At 43.2% G+C, this 19,752-nt stretch overlaps 1 protein-coding gene across 4 annotated transcripts in view; it reads right to left on the bottom strand.

Moving 5' to 3' along the window:
• The window catches only part of Sh2d4a (SH2 domain containing 4A), a 53,811-nt gene that overhangs the window by 28,361 nt on the left and 5,698 nt on the right, over positions 1-19,752 (bottom strand). For all 4 annotated transcript variants that reach the window (XM_070016560.1, XM_070016563.1, XM_070016561.1 and 1 more), the window contains exons 2-4: positions 18,819-19,212; positions 11,206-11,365; positions 9,786-9,954 (exon numbers count right to left, since the gene is read on the bottom strand). In XM_070016560.1, the coding sequence (XP_069872661.1) occupies positions 9,786-9,954; positions 11,206-11,365; positions 18,819-18,999 (510 nt within the window). In that variant the 5' untranslated portion in view covers positions 19,000-19,212. The remainder of the gene's footprint in view (positions 1-9,785; positions 9,955-11,205; positions 11,366-18,818; positions 19,213-19,752) is intronic.

Genomic DNA, 19,752 nt, shown 5'->3' with positions numbered 1-19,752 from the left:
GTAAAATTTTCAGTCAATAGACTGAAAATAATGTCATCCAAACAAATTTCCATTATTAAAAAAAAAAAAAAACCAGCCAACCAACCAGGTACCAGTGGCACACTCCTATAATCCTAGCTATTCAGGAGGCAGAGATCTGAGGATTGCAATTTGAAGCCAGCCTGGGCAGAAAAGCCCATAAGACTTTTATCACTCAGGAAAAACTGGAAGGGGCACTGTGGCTCAAGTGGTAAAGCACTAGCCGTGAGCACAAAGAGGCTCAGGTACAGTCCTCAGGCCCTGAGTTCAAGCCCAAGGACTGAAAAAGAAAAAAAAAAAGAAAAGAAATACACCAGACTAACGGGCTCAAAAGTGATGACTATGATGCCAATACCAGAAAAAGAGACATAGAAATTCCATTGCTGATGTAAGCATTCCCAGAGGAAGGATGAAGGGGTTTCCCAGAGATGGTCCCACACCCTCTCTGAAGCTCTCATTTGATAAATACACTCTTGAGACATCACCACACAAAAGCAAGGGAGAAGAGCTACCTTTGCAGGTGTACAATTGGCTTGAAAAGCACTTTTGAGTCTACTACATCCTTTGACTTTCATATCCATTGTCAGAATGGGTATTATCCAGTTACCAAAGAGGTAAGGTGGCCTGTTAGTTAGCAAGAGAGCTGGGGACTCAAGTCTTGGCTTGAGATTGATTCTTCCTTGGTGCTTCTCAGAGAGAACAAGTATTCCCTGCCATCATCTCCCACCTGCCACATTGCACAAACTTCTGCAGCCACTACAGATCTATGGGAGATTATGAAACCCACCAAACTGTTTGAAAAAGGGGGAACAAAGAAGGAGGAAGAACAGGAATGTAATGGAGGTAGTGACCTTTCTCAGAGTACACTATATGCATGCGTGGAATTATTAGCATGGAATTTCTTGAAGCATTCATATGTACTAATTTGAAAGAAAAAAATCTGTAGGACAGTTAACGCAAAACACTGTTATGAGTCTTTATGTGCAATCTACTAACAATAAAGAGAGAAACTGAAAGCTAATATTAGGAGCCATGGGACCTACTACAGATACCCAACTCAGAATGAAGAACCTGGTGAGATCTCTGTGTATAATCCATTGAGATCAGCCAAGAAACAGTGTGTTTACACACACACACACACACACACACATACACATACACACACACACACACACACACACACATTGCTCAGCATAGAGGTGTCACAATTCCTCTACAGAAGCCAGTGGGTTAGGAATAGATGCCCTGGGCACCATCACCACCACATGGCTGCTAACTGTATTTATCCCACAGAGTGTCAAATAAGAAGGATCATTCTAATTATATTCACTTTTTAAAACAGGCTTAAAAAATGTTCATTATGGCTTTTAACTTAATATTCATTTTGCTTAAAATGCCAGTTATGCAAGCAGACAAAAACACCAAAGTGCCTTTTATTTCAACTAAGCCAGCCAGTGTTTATCTCTAATAAACACAACATTATTAGTAGAAATCTGTGGGAAAGAAGAAAATGATGAGTTAATTTGTAATTAAGGGCTTATAAAGAAAGTACCTTTCACTCATTTTATTCTCCTATACCTCTTAAATACAAGATATTATTTAATAGAAATGTTGGTTATAATATAACTTTCACAAGAGCAAATAACACATCAGCCTAGCTCTCCACCACCTGGACACACCCTCTCCCAGCAGAGAGAATAGGACTCACAATTAACAGGTGAATGAATGCACACCCAAGAAACTCACAAAATGCTTTTTTTTTTTTTGTCAGTCATGGGGCTTGAACTCAGGGCCTGGACTCTGTTCCTGAGCTCTTTTGCTCTACCACTCTGAGTCACAATACCACTTCTGGTTTTCTAGTGGTTAATTGGAGATAAGATCTCACAGACTTTCCTGCCCTAGCTGGCTTTGATGCTCAGAATTCAGCCTCCTGAGTAGCTAGAATTACAGGCATGAGCCACCAGTACCTGTCTTAAAGTGCTCTCTTAATCATTAAAAATATATGGGATCTAGTTTTAGTATCAATCAAGATAGATTCAAGTACTGTGAAAACTAATGATCTATATAACTCACCCATCTCATTACCCTCATAACTAAAATAATCAGATCATCATCTTCCCAACCATTTTACTTAAGAGGAAATTTCTCAAAGATGACTATAAGGTAAAGCCTTTGGGTCTCCTAGGAGTGAGCTTTTTCCTCTAAAATAGAAAAAATAAAGAATAATGAGGAGAGACAGCCAGAGAGACACAGAAAGAGACAGACAGAGAGAGAGAGAGAAAGAGAGAGAGAGAGAGAGGTTCCTATGACCAACTGGACTAAGAAGATGAAATGCAGGACTCTAAATTTTATTACTGAAAATACATTCCATGATTTTACTGAAACATGAATCAGGATGATGGAAGCCTGAGGAAATCTTTTCCCCATTTTTCTAATGTTGTTCTCAGCAAAACTTATATACAGAGACTACTGGATCCTCCAGCTTAACAGTCGGGCAGATTGTACTACAATGTGAGCCTGAAAGGCATAGTGCTAAATAACATTTCATCTATTTAGCATCTGAGTGTATTGTGAACACTGGAGACATGGAGTTGTTATCATGGGTGAGCATGAGTTTGCATCTATTGCACTCACTCCCTGGCAGCCCCGCATAAAGCTGTGTGCAAACAGCAGACAGAGCAGAAAACAGCCCACAATGTGGAGACCGGAATGGCTGCTGTAGCAAAGCCTTTCTGATAGGAGAGCTCCAAAGGCCAGCCTTGCACTGTCTCCATGAAGACAAGCAGGAGAAGTAAGGGAATTGTTTCATATAAAGGATGAGAACAAGGCAGGCTTGGGTGGCTCACGCCTATAATCCTAGCTACTCAGGAGGCTGAGATCTGAGCAGCACACTTCAAAGTCCAATGTGGGATTTTTATCTCCAAGTGGTAGAGCATCAGCTGTGAGCAAAAAAACTACAGGAAAGTGCCCTGATCTAGAGTTCAAGCCCTAGTACTGACACACACACAAGTGCATACACTCATTCACACAAACACACACATCTCAGAAATGGATTTCCTTGTGCTGTTTACAACAAGGTTCCTTATTATAAAGGCACCCAACTCCTTGACTGCCTGGATTGGTGCCATGGCCAACTGTCGGCAATAAGCGCTGGCAGCACCACAGTGGGTCCACTAACCTGGGCTTAAGGTCTACTTGGGCATGGATGCAGGTTTCTCAGCCCCACTACTCACCCAGCTTCAGGGCTCAGCCTGGCTTTACACCTGCAACAGTCTCTTCCACCTGACAGGAGCTCAAGCTACACAAAACCCCACTGTTTGGTTGCCATGAGACAGACGAGTGACCCAAACCAATTCCACACAGTCTGATGTGGCCTGATGCTCACTTCCAGATCACTTCTTTATAAAAGCAAACAATTAAGACTCAGCTCGGGGGAACCACTAGCTTCAGACTAGACAGTTTAATTTTGATTTAGAAGGGAGATAGAAAAGAAGAAGTTTTTAACTATTTTTCATATTACTAGGGCTTGAAATCAGGGCTTTGCATTTGCTAGGTAGCTGCTCTACCACATGAACCATGTCCCCAGAACCCCTTTTTTTGCTTTGGTTATCAATTATTCAGTTATTTGGGAAGGGTATTCAATTTTTTCCCCATGCCTCTTCTTTGTTGCTGCTAAGATTATACATATGGGCAACCATGCACATCCCATTTGTTCAGATGGGCTTTTACTAACTATTGCCCCAGGATGGCCTTGAACAACAATTCTCCATCTATCTGCCTCTTAATTAGCTGGGATTACAACACCTGGCCTTTCATTACATCTTAAAGTCATCTTACAGATAACTCTCTAATTGCTATGTACTAATGAGAATGGCTGAGAGTGAGAACAACACTTATAAAACACAACTGAAAATGACCATGGTTTCAGCATTAAGTTTACAACTAAAATATGTTTTAAGGGGAGTATGTCATTATCATGTTATAGAGAAATGACCAATTTTTATAACTAATCATGAGAGGCCTGGATGTGGTGGCTCATCCCTATAATCCCAGCTTTTGAGAGGCAAGATGAAGAGGATTGCAATTTGAAGACAATCTAGACAAAAAGTTAACAACACCACGATCCTAGTCTAATAGACCAAGAGCGATGGGGCATAAATATAAGCCCCGCTGCCTAGCTAATCCAAGGTGTGAGGATCAGTGAAAGTCAAGCCAGTGCAGAACCTTGAGGAAACTACCTAAAACCTAATTGTTAAAAGCATTAAGAAAACTGGTAACCATGGCTCAAGTGGTAGAACACCTGCCTAGCAAGTGGAAGGCTCTGAGTTCAAACCCTAGTGCCACCAAAAAATAAGTTTCAGCGTTTTGAGGAAGTGGGGGCATTTTGTTTCTTCATGCTGGGGTGGGGCCTGTGGTTAAACATGGGTCCAGGGAAGACTCTGGTGGAGGCTTTCTGGTCTGTTGGCTGCAAAATGTTCTCTTTTTTAAAAAAAAATTTTTATTGCAATGCTTTGAATACCAGATGTTTGTGTTTGAACTTGCTTAATCTCTTGTTTAGCCTCGTGGCCGACTCTGAAGGCCAAATTCTGTAAAAACTAGTGGAATAATCCTCTGGAGATAACATCTATGAGTGAGCAGACACTGATTTATTCAAGGTCGCCTTCGGGGGCAAGGACAGTCTGTCTCCTGAGTAATGAGTTCCCAGACTGCAAATTACCTAAACAGAGAAACGCAGGGGCTCATCTCTGAGTTGGCAGACACTGCCATCTTTCCAGCTGCACTCAGTATGGATCCATCTCCTCCACGCTGAGGGCTTTCCAACGACTGACCACATTGAGGGGGGCCATGAAGAGAGAGGGGCCTCCCAGCTCCTCTTCCTTTCCCCCAGGCACAGGACCTTTTCACAGGGGGCCTCACTCATCAACATCTTTGCATCCCTTTAATTCTTCATCTGGGGCTTGAATGTGGGGCCTTCTGCTTGCTAGGCTGGTGCTTTACTGCTGAACCATGACTCCAGACCTGTTTTTAATGGCTATTTTTAGGATAGGGTCCTGCTTCCCACCCAGGAGTGCTTTAGACATCCCATTGCTGCTGGGATACAGATGCCTGCCACTAAGTCCATCTTCCCTCTGTTTAGATGGAGTTTGGATGAGGACTTTTCTGCCTGCCTTGGCCTGGAGATTCCATTCTCCCAATCTTGGCCTCCCATGTAGCTCAGAGTGCCAGGCACACACTGCTCTGCCCAGTTATGGATTGAAAAGGGGTCTTATGAACTTGTCTGCACAAACCAGTCTGGAACCATAATCCTCCTTCTTCTACCTCCCCAGGAGTTGAGATTACAGGAATGAGTCCCACACCCAGTCCCAAGCAGTACGTTTTTGAGTTGGTAGAAGGCAGGTCTAGACAGGGTTGTCACTTGATGGAAGAATGTGTCACTTTTTTTTATCACAGAAATAATGCTGAGCTAACCTTGAACTTGTGTATCACATCTCTGCCTAACTGCTGCTTTTAGGTAATTGCGTAGACCTCACCCAATAGTTCGTCCACCAGAAAACTCTATGGAAACCCTACTTCTGTTCTTCTGCTCAGGCTTCAGGTGGTATGGGTTTTGGATGTGAATGTTTATAACTAGAAGAAAACTTACAAGGAATCATTGCAGCCATCAAATTCCATTTCGGGGATGTGCTGGATGCGTGTCAGCACTCTAGCCTTGATTTCCCAGAAGAGATTTCTAAAGAAGGCTGGGGAAGGTAGTAAGCCCTTTTCTAAGCATTTCATCTTGTGATGGAGAATGTGGACCAAAATAGATAAGCAAAACAAAGACTTGACAGTCCTTGAAGACAGATCTTACAATCTCTTGAAGAGATCTTGAAGACAGATCTTACAATCTCTTTGAACATTGGTTTCTTCATTTGCACAAAACAAGTGCAAATACTGGCGTTGTTTGCTTCATTGTTAACAGTATGAGAAAGGAAATAACTTTATGAGCTTTAAGTCAGCTCGCATGTTTTCACACATATAAGATCAGCTTCTGTTCACCACAACCACTTGAGAATGAGAATAGTGGCTGAGAAACTCATTCCTCTCCTAGATCACTTATTATCCTTCGAGATTGCGTGTTAGGGAAAGCATCTCCCTGCCTCTCCAGCCAACCACTGCTTCCATATCACCATTTTCTCCTTCATGCCTAGTACACAATGGGAAATGAAGTCCCATGGGAAAGAATGGAGGAAGCCAATCATCCTGGCTCAGTCTCCTGGCTTGTCTACATTAAAAAGTTAAAATTCTTGTAGGGGAACAGGGAATGAACTAACCAAATACCTGATGTGAATTATGTACCAGAGAAAAAGCTTTATACCAGGTTTTACTCGTTTGTACCTCATTTACTCATCACAAAATCTATAACATTGTCTATTGATACGGTCATAAATCACGATGAATTCAGTGGTTTTAACAAACACAAATTGATTACCTTCCATTTCATAGGTCAGAGACCATGCTGCGCTAAACTCAAGGTGCTGGCATAGCTGTGTTACTTACGAAGACTTCTGGGGAGCAATCCTGGTCTTTTTGTTTCTAGAACCTGCCTGTGTTCCTTGGTTCACATGTGGTCCCTTTTTTCATCAAAACCAACAATGTCATGATCTCTCTTCCCATTATTCTACAGCCAAATCTCACTCAGGTTCTACCAGAACAGATTTTTCCATTTTAAGGAAGTGATGTAGTAAAACTGGGACACCCCATTAGTTCCAGGCAATTGCCCATCTCAAGGGTTTTCTCTTTTGTCCCACAGGCAAGTCCCCTTTTCCAATGGGAAGTGATGTATACCCGGGTATAGAGCTCTGGATGTGATCATCTGTGCTATCATTCTGTCTCACAGACAATTTATACATTCCCTTTGTGTAAGTAGGAAACTCAAGAGTTAATAGGGTAACTGAAGAAGTCCAGGTTCAAGTTATTTTCTGGTATCCCAGAAATGGTATAAGTGTCTCCAAAATAGTCTCTACTCAATACCAATAACTACTTTATAATTGAGACAGTAAGATGCAACATTTCTGAGAAACTGTACACAAAAGTAATTTTTCATTTTTTAGAACTCCTGAAACAAATAACCATAAGCTTAATGGCTGAACACATCAGATATTCACTCTCTCATACTTTCAGATACTGGAGATCTAGAATCAAGGATTTGGCCACCCTGAGCATCTTCTAAGTACCCTGGGAAGGGTCTCTCTTGACCCTTCTAGGATCTGGTGACTCTTGGCTTAGATCAACCCACCTCCTCCCCAGCTCCATCTTCACTTGCATTCTTTTCTTTGTTTTCATCTCTCAAATCTCCCTCTGGCTTTCTCTTACAAAGATGCCTGTCATTCCACTTAAAGGCTACCCTCCATCCACAATGATCTCATCTTGACATTCTTAATTATATACGCAAAGATCTATTTCCAGATAATTTCCCATTGTGAGCAGACATGAGTTGGGAGAGGGGGATGCTAATCAACTTACTGTAGTGACAGAGGTAACAATAAAAATATCCATCTGAAGAACCTGGGGCTGGTGACTCAGGCCTGTACTCCTAGCTACTCAGGAGACTGAGATCTAGGGATCATGATTCAAAGCCAGGCTGGACAAAAATAAAATCCATAAGATTATTATTAGCCAGCAAAAATCTAGAAGTGGAGATGTGGCTCAAGTGTTAGAGCATTAGATTTAACTGAAAAAGCCAAGTGAGAACGTGAGGCTGAGTTCAACCTCCTGTGAAAGAAAAAGAAATATATCAATCTGCCATGAAGTGAGCTCCACACATGGTAGGTGACTTGTCATTTAAATGCTAGCACTACTGTGAAGATGAACTTCCTTCCTGAGCAGTGAACTTCAGTAAGCACCACGGGAGACCCTGACAGGTCCCTGACACAGAGGAAAGATGAAAAGCAAAATATAAAAATCTGTCTCCTGGTTATTTGCATACTCCGCATATCTAAATGCCTCCTTCCCCTCCCTTCTCTTTCCATCCAACCCCGTTAGCCGATGGCTAGGGAATGGAACAGGTCCAATATCCCTATCATATCTTTGATGTGCTTTGAGACTAACCATCACGGTATTTATTTAGTTTCTATTTTATTCCTTTGTCCTACTTTTGAAAAGTATTTACTAGGAACAGACTATCACTCAAGCACAAAATAAACCTAGGATAGAGTTTATTGTTCTTTTTTCATTTTAGAGATCTTTGAAAGGGGGATGTGTTGTTACACACACTGGATATACACTGAATCTGGCAAAACTTGGGGGTCTCTCTAGGGCATGTGGGGAAAGCCCTCAGGTAACCTCAGCACATACAACACAATTTATAATTACTTTGGTGCTATATATTTTAAGCCTTTTTTGCCAGTACTAGGATTTGAACTCGGGGCCTTAGCTTTCCCCAGATACCTTGCTACCTTACTCTACCATGGGAGCCATGCATGCCTCCAGTATGTCAATTCACTGGGTAATTTGGAGATAGCATCTTACAGACTTTTCTGCCTAGGCTGGCTTTGAACTGTCTTCCTAATATTTCAGCCTCCTGAGTAGGTAGGATTACAGGTGTGAGCCACCAGTGCCCAGCAATATTGGTGAATCTGTATACAACTTCTTCATATTCCACTTAGACATGAGGCATCCAGCCCAAGAGTTAATAGTTAAGGGGTGATCTAGGAATCCTGCAGACCTGAGTTTGAAGAACACCGAGGGCAGGTTGTTTGCCCATACCTAACTTCAGTTTCCTTACCTGTAAAACGGACAAGCAGGGATTAATTCGTAAAGTAGTGAGCATCACATGAGACACCCAGCAATCTGTACTTGCTTTGCCACAGCCTAAGCCTTGGTCCACATTAATTACTAGAGTACTAACACACGCAGGATGTAGGCAGGACAGAGAATACTGTGTCCCCATGGGACAGCCTCATAGGCATGGAGAACACACACACAACCTTCATGCTGAGCTGAGGACTTGAGTGGAAATCAAACAGCCACACCATCCTCTGTGAATTCACAGTGTAATTACATTCCTGGCAGAACAAAGTACTTTATAATACAGTTTTCTCATGTTCTTCCTTAACCATAATCTATGCAGCAAATAACGCTTGAGCTTTTCTAAGCCAGCCAGACCCTCAGGGAGTCATACCAGCTTTGAGTCTAAAATTTGACGGTGTTGAAGAAATAATTACCTCCACAATCACAGGTGGAAATCTATAAGATCAAAAAGATAGCAACCTTTGGAGTCCACAAATGAATAATAAATAAATAAATGAATGAATGAATAGAAGAATGTGCCAAGTCACCTGCCCATCTTTTGCCGGCCCCTGCACGCAGGTTTTGTGGAGCACAGCTGTACGCATTCATTTGTGTGTACTTGAGACAGCCCATTAAAAAAAAAACCTGCACTCTTAGCTATGTGGCTACTGGCAACAGAAACTGCCAATCCCTGCTACGGAAGACATATGATGGGGTTAAAAAAAAAAGTCCCGGAATGGCTGTCAAATGCCAAATCTAATTCCTAGAGTTCTTTCGTAGTCCCTTCAATCCCAAGAAAAGGAAAGTGTTCTGTGTGAGAAAGTAGATGACTCAGTTCTCCCAAAGTAACCTAAAGGCAGGAGGCACTTTTCCCAGAAGTGCTGCTTTGATAGCCTGGGGTATGGATACCTTTGTCTCAGCAGTCCTGACAACTCCAGCCCCTCTCCCCACCCCCAAGGTGGAACTGTGCACACGTGCTGATCCGTAACACTCACTTGAGCTTTTTCTTCTCCCAGGGTCGGTACTGGTCTAATTCCTTGTCCGGATTCCCCTCCTCCTGCTTTCTTAGAGATGTTCTGAGTCTCTGACTTATCTAGTGCTTGCAGACCAGGATACTGTGATTGTGTTTTCACGCTATTGCTGACTTCTTCAGACTGAGTTTTTCTGAAAAGAAACAAAAGTACCATTACCAACAACAACAACAAAAACAATATAGCTTTTCCAAAGCAGGTGGCTACATTGCTAACTACCTTGCTTCATCAGGTGCCAGGCCCTCCGCAAGGTACTGCAAAAACAGGGCTGAAATCTTCCCACAGCTCTGTGGGGAAAGCATTATTCTTGGCCCCTAAGAAATCTTACAACTTGTTGAGGACTCTCACCCCACCCCACCCCCTACTCCAGAGGGCCATGGGCAAGATTTAGACACAGGTCTGCTCAACTTCTAGTTGGAGCTAGGTTGTTAGAACACACAGCTTTCCTATGATGTGTTGGTAAATACTCCCTTTATCGTGATCACAGGAGTTGGCAGATGTCAGCACCAGCCTTTAGGGGCTGCAAGACTTAAAGAGGTCCTCCAATCTCTTTCAGCTTCCACTCACCAGCTCAGCGGAGGGCACCATGATGGAGTGTGGCTTCCCAGGGGTCACCTTGGCCACCCAGCAAAGGGAAATCACTGCCTGCCTCAATATCCCCAATGAGTCACCTTCTTATATGTCCAGCTGATTATATCACTTCCCTATTCAAAATCCCCTCCATCTCAGAATCCTACACATCTGGTGTTCAAGGCATCTCAGGACATGGTCCTGTGTTCTACCACTCACCCAACTGTACCCCAAGCCCTCAGAGGATGCTATTAGGCTCTAAAGAACCATTCAAATTATGTAATCCACCTGCACTTTCCTTCCTGACCTTCTGTGGCTAGACAGTTAACTTATCTTTCAGATTTCACCTCTTCTATGCATCAGGATGATAGGTTCCCCTCTGGGCCCAGTGAACTGTTTACAGGTCAACCACAGCTCTTAGCCTGCATCGTGGATCTGCCAATCTGCCTCCTAGAGGAAACTTCCTGATCCTCTCTGAACTGCCAGCGTCTGAACAGCAGAAGACCAGAGCGCCTGCTTACTCGTGTGCTCTCGTCTGAGCCATCTTCTTGGAAGGCCTGAACTTCTCACTGACCTTCCTGATACCCAGCTGGCTGGGGCTGCACTGGGAAGTCAGACATGATTGACACAAAGACCTGAACTGGCACTGTGGGAATAAGAAGAAACTCGGAAACTCTGAAGACACTTTCCAGAGAGATCGACCAGTACTTTTGCCAACCTCAAATCCTACTTCATTCTCCTACTCCAGCCAAGAGGCATCTCGGTAGGGTCTTTTAATAGGAGGCAGGTGCCTGGATGGTATGCAGGTTCTTACCTGGGCCCCTCTGCGTCCTGCTGGGCTCTCAGCCTCGCCCTCTCCGCAGTAATCTCGCTGCAGAGCAGCTCGTAGGGTTTATCCAGATGGTGTTCGCCCATCACCCACACCCACACCTCTTTATCAGCGCCCAGTCTCCAGTGCACAGATTTGCAATTCTCTGTAACCAAAGCAAAACATATGAGGTGAGTAAATGAGTAAATATCTTCATTTATGGAATATGGATTCTATCCAGCAATGATTATTGAAGGTCTGGGATGGGGGGAGGGGAGAGGAGATGAACTCTTCTACCCCGCTCAGTATCAAGCAGTATTCACAGGCAGCAATGGCAGCAAAGAGCAGTGACAATATCATATTTGTTTTAAAATATTATAGGATTTGTTTTTATATATGCTCATTGTATGTGTGTGTGTGTGTGTGTGTGTGTGTGTGTGTGTGTGTGTGTGTGTGTGTGTGTGTGTGTATGCATGCACACATGTGCTACTACTATGGCTTGAACTCAGAGCCTGGGCATTTTCCCTTATTTTTTTCACTAAAGGCTGGTACTCTACCACCAGAGCCACAAGTTTTTGTAGTGATTAATTGGAGATAAAAGAGTCTCACAGACTTTTCTGCCTGGGTTAGCTTTAAACAATGACCCTCAGATATCTGCCTCCTGAGTAGCTAGAATTCCAGGCGTGAGCCACTGGTGCATGGCTATATGTGCTCATCTTATCACTGAAGATGGTGAGTCCAGGAGGAAAGCCTTTAATGATCTGCATTATCCCTTCAGGATCAGGAAGCTAGCATCTGACAGCACAACCTCGGAAGTCTAAAAATCCTTGTAATCCAGAATTACACAGCTGTGTAATTAAGTGCCTGATATTTCCATTAGTATAGGTGCTATGGGTGGTTGAAAAGCATATGTTCAGAGTCAGACAGGCTATATTCCAATCCTAGCCCTGCAACCTACCAGCTGAGTAGCTTGGACCAATGATTCTCTCTTTAGGACTCCATTTGCCCATCTGCGAAATGGGAATACAACCATCTACTACTGGGAGAAGGCAAGCTGGGATGCTAAGTCCCTCCCCAGCCGCCTGCCATGAACTAGGAGTTCAACAGAGGTGAGCTGCTATCATTATTTGCTTACATGGCTGCCTGGAGATTCACACCAGCTTGTGAGAAGATAATGCTACCAGGTAGAGTGACACTTGGAAGAGCTACTTAAATAACCCTTGTTTACAGTTGGTCTGAGACCAGGGTTGTATTACATTCTAGCTCCTGTTTTCCTGAAATACCCCCCATAGGGCCAGCTTGCCTTAGGGAGGTTCAGAGGCACAGTCCCTAAATCTAAATGTCCTAGGACACCCTGGGGTAGACTTACACATGACATTGTTGGTCCCAAGATGTTTCTAGACAAAACCCTAAACCTGCCAGTGATAGTGAGCGTGTGAAATAGGGCAGCCAACTGCAATTCACTCTCCGCCACGCAGGTTAGAAACCCACACTGCCATGGCATCTTTTCTCTTCCTACTAAGCAGAGAAAGGTTTCCACTGAAAGAGTCTCCGCACTGTCAACCCATTTCATAGATCAGTCTAAGGATGGCCTACAAGAACCAGCTGCTAGCCGGGCGCCCGTGGCTTATGCCTGTAATCCTAGCTGCTCAGGAGTCTGAGATCTGAGGATCATGGTTCAAAGCCACCCTGGGCAGGAAAAGCCGTGAAACTCTTCCAGTAAACCACCAGAAAATCAGAAGTGGTGCTGTGGCTCAGATGGTAGAGCATTCACCTTGAAGAGCTGAGGGACAGCGCCCAGGCCCAGAGTTCAAACCCCAAAACCAACAACAAAAAAAAAAAGAAAAGAAAAGAACCGGTTGCTCAGAGGCCGGCTTTATATTTGTTTTGGCTCTTCTCTTGTGTAGTCTGAGAAAGATTTAAACAAAGCCAATGAAGGGGGTAGAATATATTCATATAGTCTTCATTATAAAAAGGATTCAGAAAGGGTGCCAGTGGCTCATACCTGGAATCCTAGCTACTCAGAAGGTGGAGATATGAGGATCTTGGTTCAAAGCCAGCCCAGGCAGGAAAATCTGTGATACTCATCTCCAATAAACAGTACTCAGACAAAGCCGGAAGTGGTGCTGTGACTCAAGTGGTAGAGCGCTAGTCTTGAGCAAAAGAAGCTCAAGGACAGCATCCAGGCCCTGAGTTCAAGCACTAGGACCAGCAAAATAAATGCATAAGTAAAAATTATAAGTGGGTTAAGAAGTATCATTAAAAGGAAACCACCTGACCTTGTTTTCAGCATAGAGAAATGGAGAAAGTGGTATCCAGGTAAGGAAAGAAGACAGATCCCTGTGGGCTTTGGGGCCAGCCTTTCACAGCTCTGGCTGTTTCAGGGCATGCTCAATGGCTCATTAACCTTAGGAGCTGTCATAGCTCATAAAACTCCCTTCATTACACTCTCTCAGGGCAGCTAATATTTTTATTATGTCTATCTTCTCGAACTTCATCTAAGTAACTCCCTATGGACATTTCTCTGACTGCAGGAGAATGACATCGACAGAGGTCAGGGCCAGTGCCCCAGGGGAGACAAAGAGAAGGGGAGACAAAGCGTCAGTGATGACGCTTTGCAAATGTTCCTCTGAGCACCATGTCCAAACACCATAGCAGAAACAGCTGTCAGGGAAAAAGGGCCTCGCTCCAGGGTGGGAGAGTAAGCCCTGAGGATTGAAGATAACAAGGAAAGAAACAAAAAGAACTAGAAGTAGAGAGGAGAGGCAAAGGAGGGGACCAGAGTGCATGCTGAGAGAGTCAGGTGAGGATAATTAAGAAGTCAGATGGGCAGCTCTGAGCATCTGGTGTTCAGCCTCCTCACCTCCGGGAGGCCTTCAACAGGCTCAGAAAGCAACAAGATTGGAGGCATTCTTTAAGGGACCCCACATGACTCTCAAAGGCTGCAGGTGGGAAAGGAAGGCAGGAGGCATGCTAGCTGAATGGAATGTACCAGCTGGGGCACCTGGACTTCCTACCGAGATGATGAATGAAGCTCAGCACAGCTTGATGCAGTGAATTTGATGCTCAGGCCATACAGGGGTGAGTGAGATGGGGCTGTTCCTCCAAGAGAGACAGCCAGACACTAACTAGGTTATTTATAGAATGGATTCTTATTCCATGTTGACTGTATGCCACACATGGAGGTAGATCCCCTCAGCAAATCCACATTCTACATGGAAAATTCTAAAAAGACAATAAGGCTGGATCCAAGTTAAGACTCAAAATGTGAGGCTAATACTTTATAGTACTGGGGATTCAATTCAGGGCCTTGTGCCAGCTAGACAAGCACTCTGCCCCTTGGCCCATGCCCCCAAGCCCTTTCATCATCATCATTAATTTCATTTTCAAAATAGGATCTTGATGATACCATTTCCTAGTCTGATCTCAAACTCACAGTGCTCCTGCCTCTGTGTCCTGAGTAGCTGGGATTATAAGTATGCACCACCACACCCAGCCAAGGCCAACACTTAAACCACCAGCTGGAAGCACAATAGGGTAATGGGCAGAAATAGTGACATTCAGAAAATAAACCTGGAGAGTAATAATTAGCTGTTTGGGAATGTAGAATAAATTACTACTTTCATTTCCAAGAAGATATCCAGGAGATATCCTGGAAAGTCAGAAATGTCTAAATTGCTGATGATATCAATGCAGCATAAATATCATGTAAATAATTCTTCGAGTATATTGTTTGGGGAATGAGGGCAGGGGAAAAACTGAGTATACATTTTCACTACAGATGTGATTTTAATATTTTTGATTTGGTTGAAGACCTGAATATACAATCCAGAGATACAAAGGGCTGAGTATAAATACAATAGAAACTAATCTATGTATAGTGGTTTAAATACTACTATACCTCTACAACCTTTGGCCTTGGTGTCTCAGATAATATCTTCCATCTCTCTGCCTCTCAGAAACTCTCCTCTCTTCTCCTCCAGCTCACTCAGAAACCAAAAGACGATTCTGGATGGCAGGATGGTCTGGGTTTCCAGAGCTATGGCCATGTCGCTCCTGAATGATATATGCCCACATCCAATCTCTCATTAAATACCACGCTACGCCATTTTACATATATTACACTACACTGTGTATAGTGGGGCCACTGAAGCTCAGAGAGTTACGTAACTATCCAAGATCAGCTAGCTGCTGCACATTGAGATCGGGATTCAGAATCAGTCTTCGTGACTGCAAAGCCTGCATTTGGGCAGTCTAATAATGTGTGGGCCAAGCGGAAGCACTGGGATTGAAAAGCAAGCAACCAAAAGAGACGCTGGGATCACAAACATCAATAGGATCCTGGACAAGCTGAATTCATCTACTTTTAGTGGCCTGAGAGAGGCTTGGAGCACAGGTTAGAAGGAAGCAGGGGTATGGGGAAGCCAGGACACCCAAGGGCCACAGGTTCAGTAATTCTGCAGCTCCAGACAGCACCTCTGGGCAGGCCCAGACATCGCGATGCGGTTGTGGATTGTCTGCAGCTCTCTCCTCAAAGGTAGAACAAAATGAGGAACAGAGACAGGTTTTGCTTTTAGGGCAAGTGTGAGAAACCTCAGAAGAGGAACCAATTTAATGCAAACCACATCTTTCCATAGGTTAAAGTATTCAGCAAAGCTGATAAGAAATGTGGATAGAACTCCGAGTGTGTATCAACACACTACTTTGTCATGGTCATGTAATAAGTAATATAGGTATATTCTGAGAGCTAGATCCAAAACTTGGCAAGGGAAAACTGAAGCAAAGAAGCTGCAGGATGTTATCATGAGGAGAGCAACTCAGCAAACATGAGAAGCTCAAAGTCTAATAAAGGACAGGGCTTCTTGCTCAAAGGGGAAGAGCCCTTCATCTCCCACATTAACATACTCATGATTCAGAAGAGACCCAGCTATACCCAACAATCTCTAAGGCAGGCAAAGAGGTGCATGAACCTGCTCAGAAAACTATGCTGCCATTTGGATGTTTTACTTTTCAAAGGGAAAAAAATATCAATTTTGGATAATACAATGTGAAATCCAACAGATCTTGGGATCAATTAGGTGGCCTGGCACTGGTAGCTCACACCTGTAATCCTCGCTACTCAAGAGGCTGAGATCTAAGGATTGTGGTTTGAAGCCAGCCCAGGCAGCCAAACCTGAGAGATTCTTCTCTCCAATTAACTACCACTAAGCTGGAAATGGAACTCAAGTGGAAGAATACTAGCCTTGAGTAAGAAGAACAAAGGGACAAAGAAAAATAATTAATTACAAACAAAAGTATTAAAAGTGTGACCTTGTATGTTACTTTTCTTTCAGTTTCTTTGCCTATTAAACTGGAAAATTGAGACCAACATTAAATATAAATGTATGTAAAAGTGTTTTACATTGTACTGAAATGCCAGCATAGGCAGTTTTTATATTCTGTTTACTTTGTGTTACATATGTTACATAATAAAACAATACATGAAATTCTCATATTTATTTCCTTATCAGAACAAGGAAAAAGTTTTAGCAAAGTACGAACAAGGTGAAAGTCACTTAGCTGATGTTGAATGTGAGTGTCCACACCAAGCATGCAAATGAGATTCAATTGTTCAACCCTCAAAACCCAGGGTGATTTTATAACATTTTCCACTGGCTTAATAAAAGAAAAAAAGGGAGAGTAAATTGATATTGAATGACTCTCTAGATGACCTTGAAAATTGTGTTGTTTATTAACAACTTAGGTAGTCATTCAGGAAAGAGTCCATGTATGGAGTCAGGGAGATGAGGAAATGTTAATGTCTATTTTTCTGTTTGTATATGTATGTGTTTTGAGTCTGTGTTGTGTGGGTGTGTGCGTGTGTGCGAGCGCACGCACACTGTTCCTGGGGCTTGAACTCAGGGCCTGAGCACTGTCCCTGAGCTTTTGTGCTCAAGGCTAGTGCTCTACCACTTGAATTATAGCTCTGCTTCTTGGGAGGGTGGGGAGGGTGGTAATTAATTAGTGATGAGAATCTTACAGACTTTCCTGGCTGGGCTGGCTTCAAACTGTGATCCTCAGATCTCTGCTTCCTGAGTAGTTATTACAGGCATGAGTGCCTGGCTTGTTCTTTAAGACTTTATGTAAAAAGAATTTACTTCCCATAGTCTCAAAAGATCCCATTCAAACTCCTAAGACTTCCTTTAGTTATGAGGAATCATATCTGAACCCCTCACTCATGCAAAGAAAGAAGAAAGAAAGAAAGAAAGAAAGAAAGAAAGAAAGAAAGAAAGAAAGAAAGAGAAAGAAAGGAAGAGAGAAAGAGAGAAAGGAAGAGAGAAAGAGACAGAGAAAGAAAGAAAAAAAGAAAGAGAGAGAGAGAAAGAGAGAAAGGAAGAGAGAAAGAGACCGAAAGAAAGAAAGAAAGAAAGAAAGAAAGAAAGAGAGAAAGAGAGAGAAAGGAAGAGAGAAAGAGACAGAGAGAAAGAAAGAAAAGAAAGAAAAAAGACGAGAAAGAAAAAGGAAGGAAGAAAGGAAAGAAAGGAAGAAAGGAAGAGAGAAAGAGACAGAAAGAAAGAAAGAAAGAAAGAAAGAAAGAAAGAAAGAAAAGAAAGAAAGAGAAAGAGACAGAAAGAAAGAAAGAAAGAAAGAAAGAAAGAAAGAAAGAAAGAAAGAAAGAAAGAAAGAAAAGAAAAGAAAGAAAGAAAAAGAGAAAGAGACAGAGAAAGAAAGAAAGAAAGGAAGGAAGAAAGAAAGAAAGAGAAAGAGAGAAAGGAAGAGAGAAAGAAAGAAAGAAAGAAAGAAAGAGAAAGGAAGAGAGAAAGAGACAGAGAGAAAGAAAGAGAAAGCAAGCAAGCAAGAAAGAAAAAGAAAGGAAGGAAGGAAGGAAGGAAGAAAGAAAGAAAGAAAGAAAAGAAAAACGAAGGAAGGAAGGAAGGAAGGAAGGAAAGTTAGGGAGGGAGGGAAGGAGGGAGAGAGAACAACTATTTTTTTCTCCTTAAAGCAGCTCCTTACATTTTAAGAGGGCAATGATTAAAAAAATTGGTAACTCAAAAAAAACTCGTTTGAGGTCTATGAAATACAAACAGAATTGCTTTAAAGATGTGGCAACAAATTCTTTTCACGCTGGTAGTGGAACACTGGGCCTTCCTAACAATGAGGCAGATAAGAGAACTCCTGAATGTCCTGAAAATTAAACTCTAGGGTGACGTTTTTTTCCCCCAGTGTGAAAGATAAAACTCCGGGCTTCATGCATACTAGGCAGGCACTCGACCATTGAGCTGCGCCCGTTCCCTAGAGGTGACTTTCTACTGCAGCTTAAGGTCAGTCCGTTTTAAAGTAAAAGATCTGCTTAACGTTATACAACTCCATGGTTACACTGTGTGTGTGTGTGTGTGTGTGTGTGTGTGTGTGTGTGTGTGTGTGTGTGTGTGTGTGTGTGTGTGTGTGTGTGTGTGTGTGTGTGTGTGTGTGTTTTTGAGTTTACCAACTTGATAAACTGCACCATCAGAATTTCAAAAATATTTAGCAGAATTGCACAAAATCACAACTCACACCTGGCCAGCTCGCATCGGTGTGAGCTCTTACAGGACAGAACTGGGCCGCCAGTGCGGGCACCGCACCCAAGTGGCTAGGTTTACCTTTCTTTGGTCTGGATTTCACTGGCAAGGACTCCTTTCTTTCCATGGCTGCTTCTCTTTCTTTCCATCGTCGGATCTGCTCCTCCCTCATCTTGAAGAACAGGATCTGTTTCTGCTCCTCGCTGAGCTCCGCCAAGAGGTCTGGATCGATGTACATCTCCGCCAGTATCTGTCTCAGCATCTTTGCGGGGCAGTCTTTGACACCTGGGGCAAAAGTTCCTGGAAATGGCCTGCAGGTTGTGTCAACCTGCAGCCAGGTTGGCACTTGAGTGTGTCCACCGAACTAAGCAGAGATGGCAACAGCCCAGCAATTCGGACCAACTGGGGCGGAATTGCAGCCACTGGCTCCTGGGAGATGGCCCCACACACCTGTGGCAAATGCCACTCAACAAACCTGCAAAGAACAACCGCTCACATCAGGTGCAGTAAAGGAGTCTGCTCTGGGCTAGGGCAGGCTACCAAATGAAGCTTGAAAGAAATACAGTATCACTTTTCAGTTCAGGGGGAATAAGATTTTTTTTGTCAGTCATGAGGTTGAACTCTGGGCCTGGGCACTGTCCCTCAGCTCTTCAGGTCAAGGCTAGCGCTCTACCACTTGAGCCACAGTGCCACTTCCAGCCTTTTCTGCTTATGTGGTGCTGAGGAATCAAACCCAGGGCCTCATGCATGTGAGGCAAGCACTCTACCACTGAGCCACCTTCCCAGTCCTGAATAAGATTTCACACACACACACACACACACATACACACAAAACCTGGGCCCTGCTTTGTAGATTTTGGGGAACATCTATCCTACCATTTCCAAAGATACTTTGACAGAAAGAAACTGAACAAATCCTAACTTTGTATAGGTAAATCTTGGGGAAACAAAAACTTAACAGAGGTTTGGTCTTCACCCAACCGTGCAAACATATGACCTCAGAGCCTACCAAACT

Source organism: Dipodomys merriami, unplaced genomic scaffold (genome assembly GCF_024711535.1).
Source record: "Dipodomys merriami isolate MVZ:Mamm:240054 unplaced genomic scaffold, mDipMer1.0.p SCAF_12, whole genome shotgun sequence".
In the NCBI taxonomy this organism is placed as follows: domain Eukaryota; kingdom Metazoa; phylum Chordata; class Mammalia; order Rodentia; family Heteromyidae; genus Dipodomys; species Dipodomys merriami.
The sequence above is the reverse complement of the archived record's forward strand: the minus strand, read 5'-3'. Positions and strand labels throughout refer to the sequence as shown.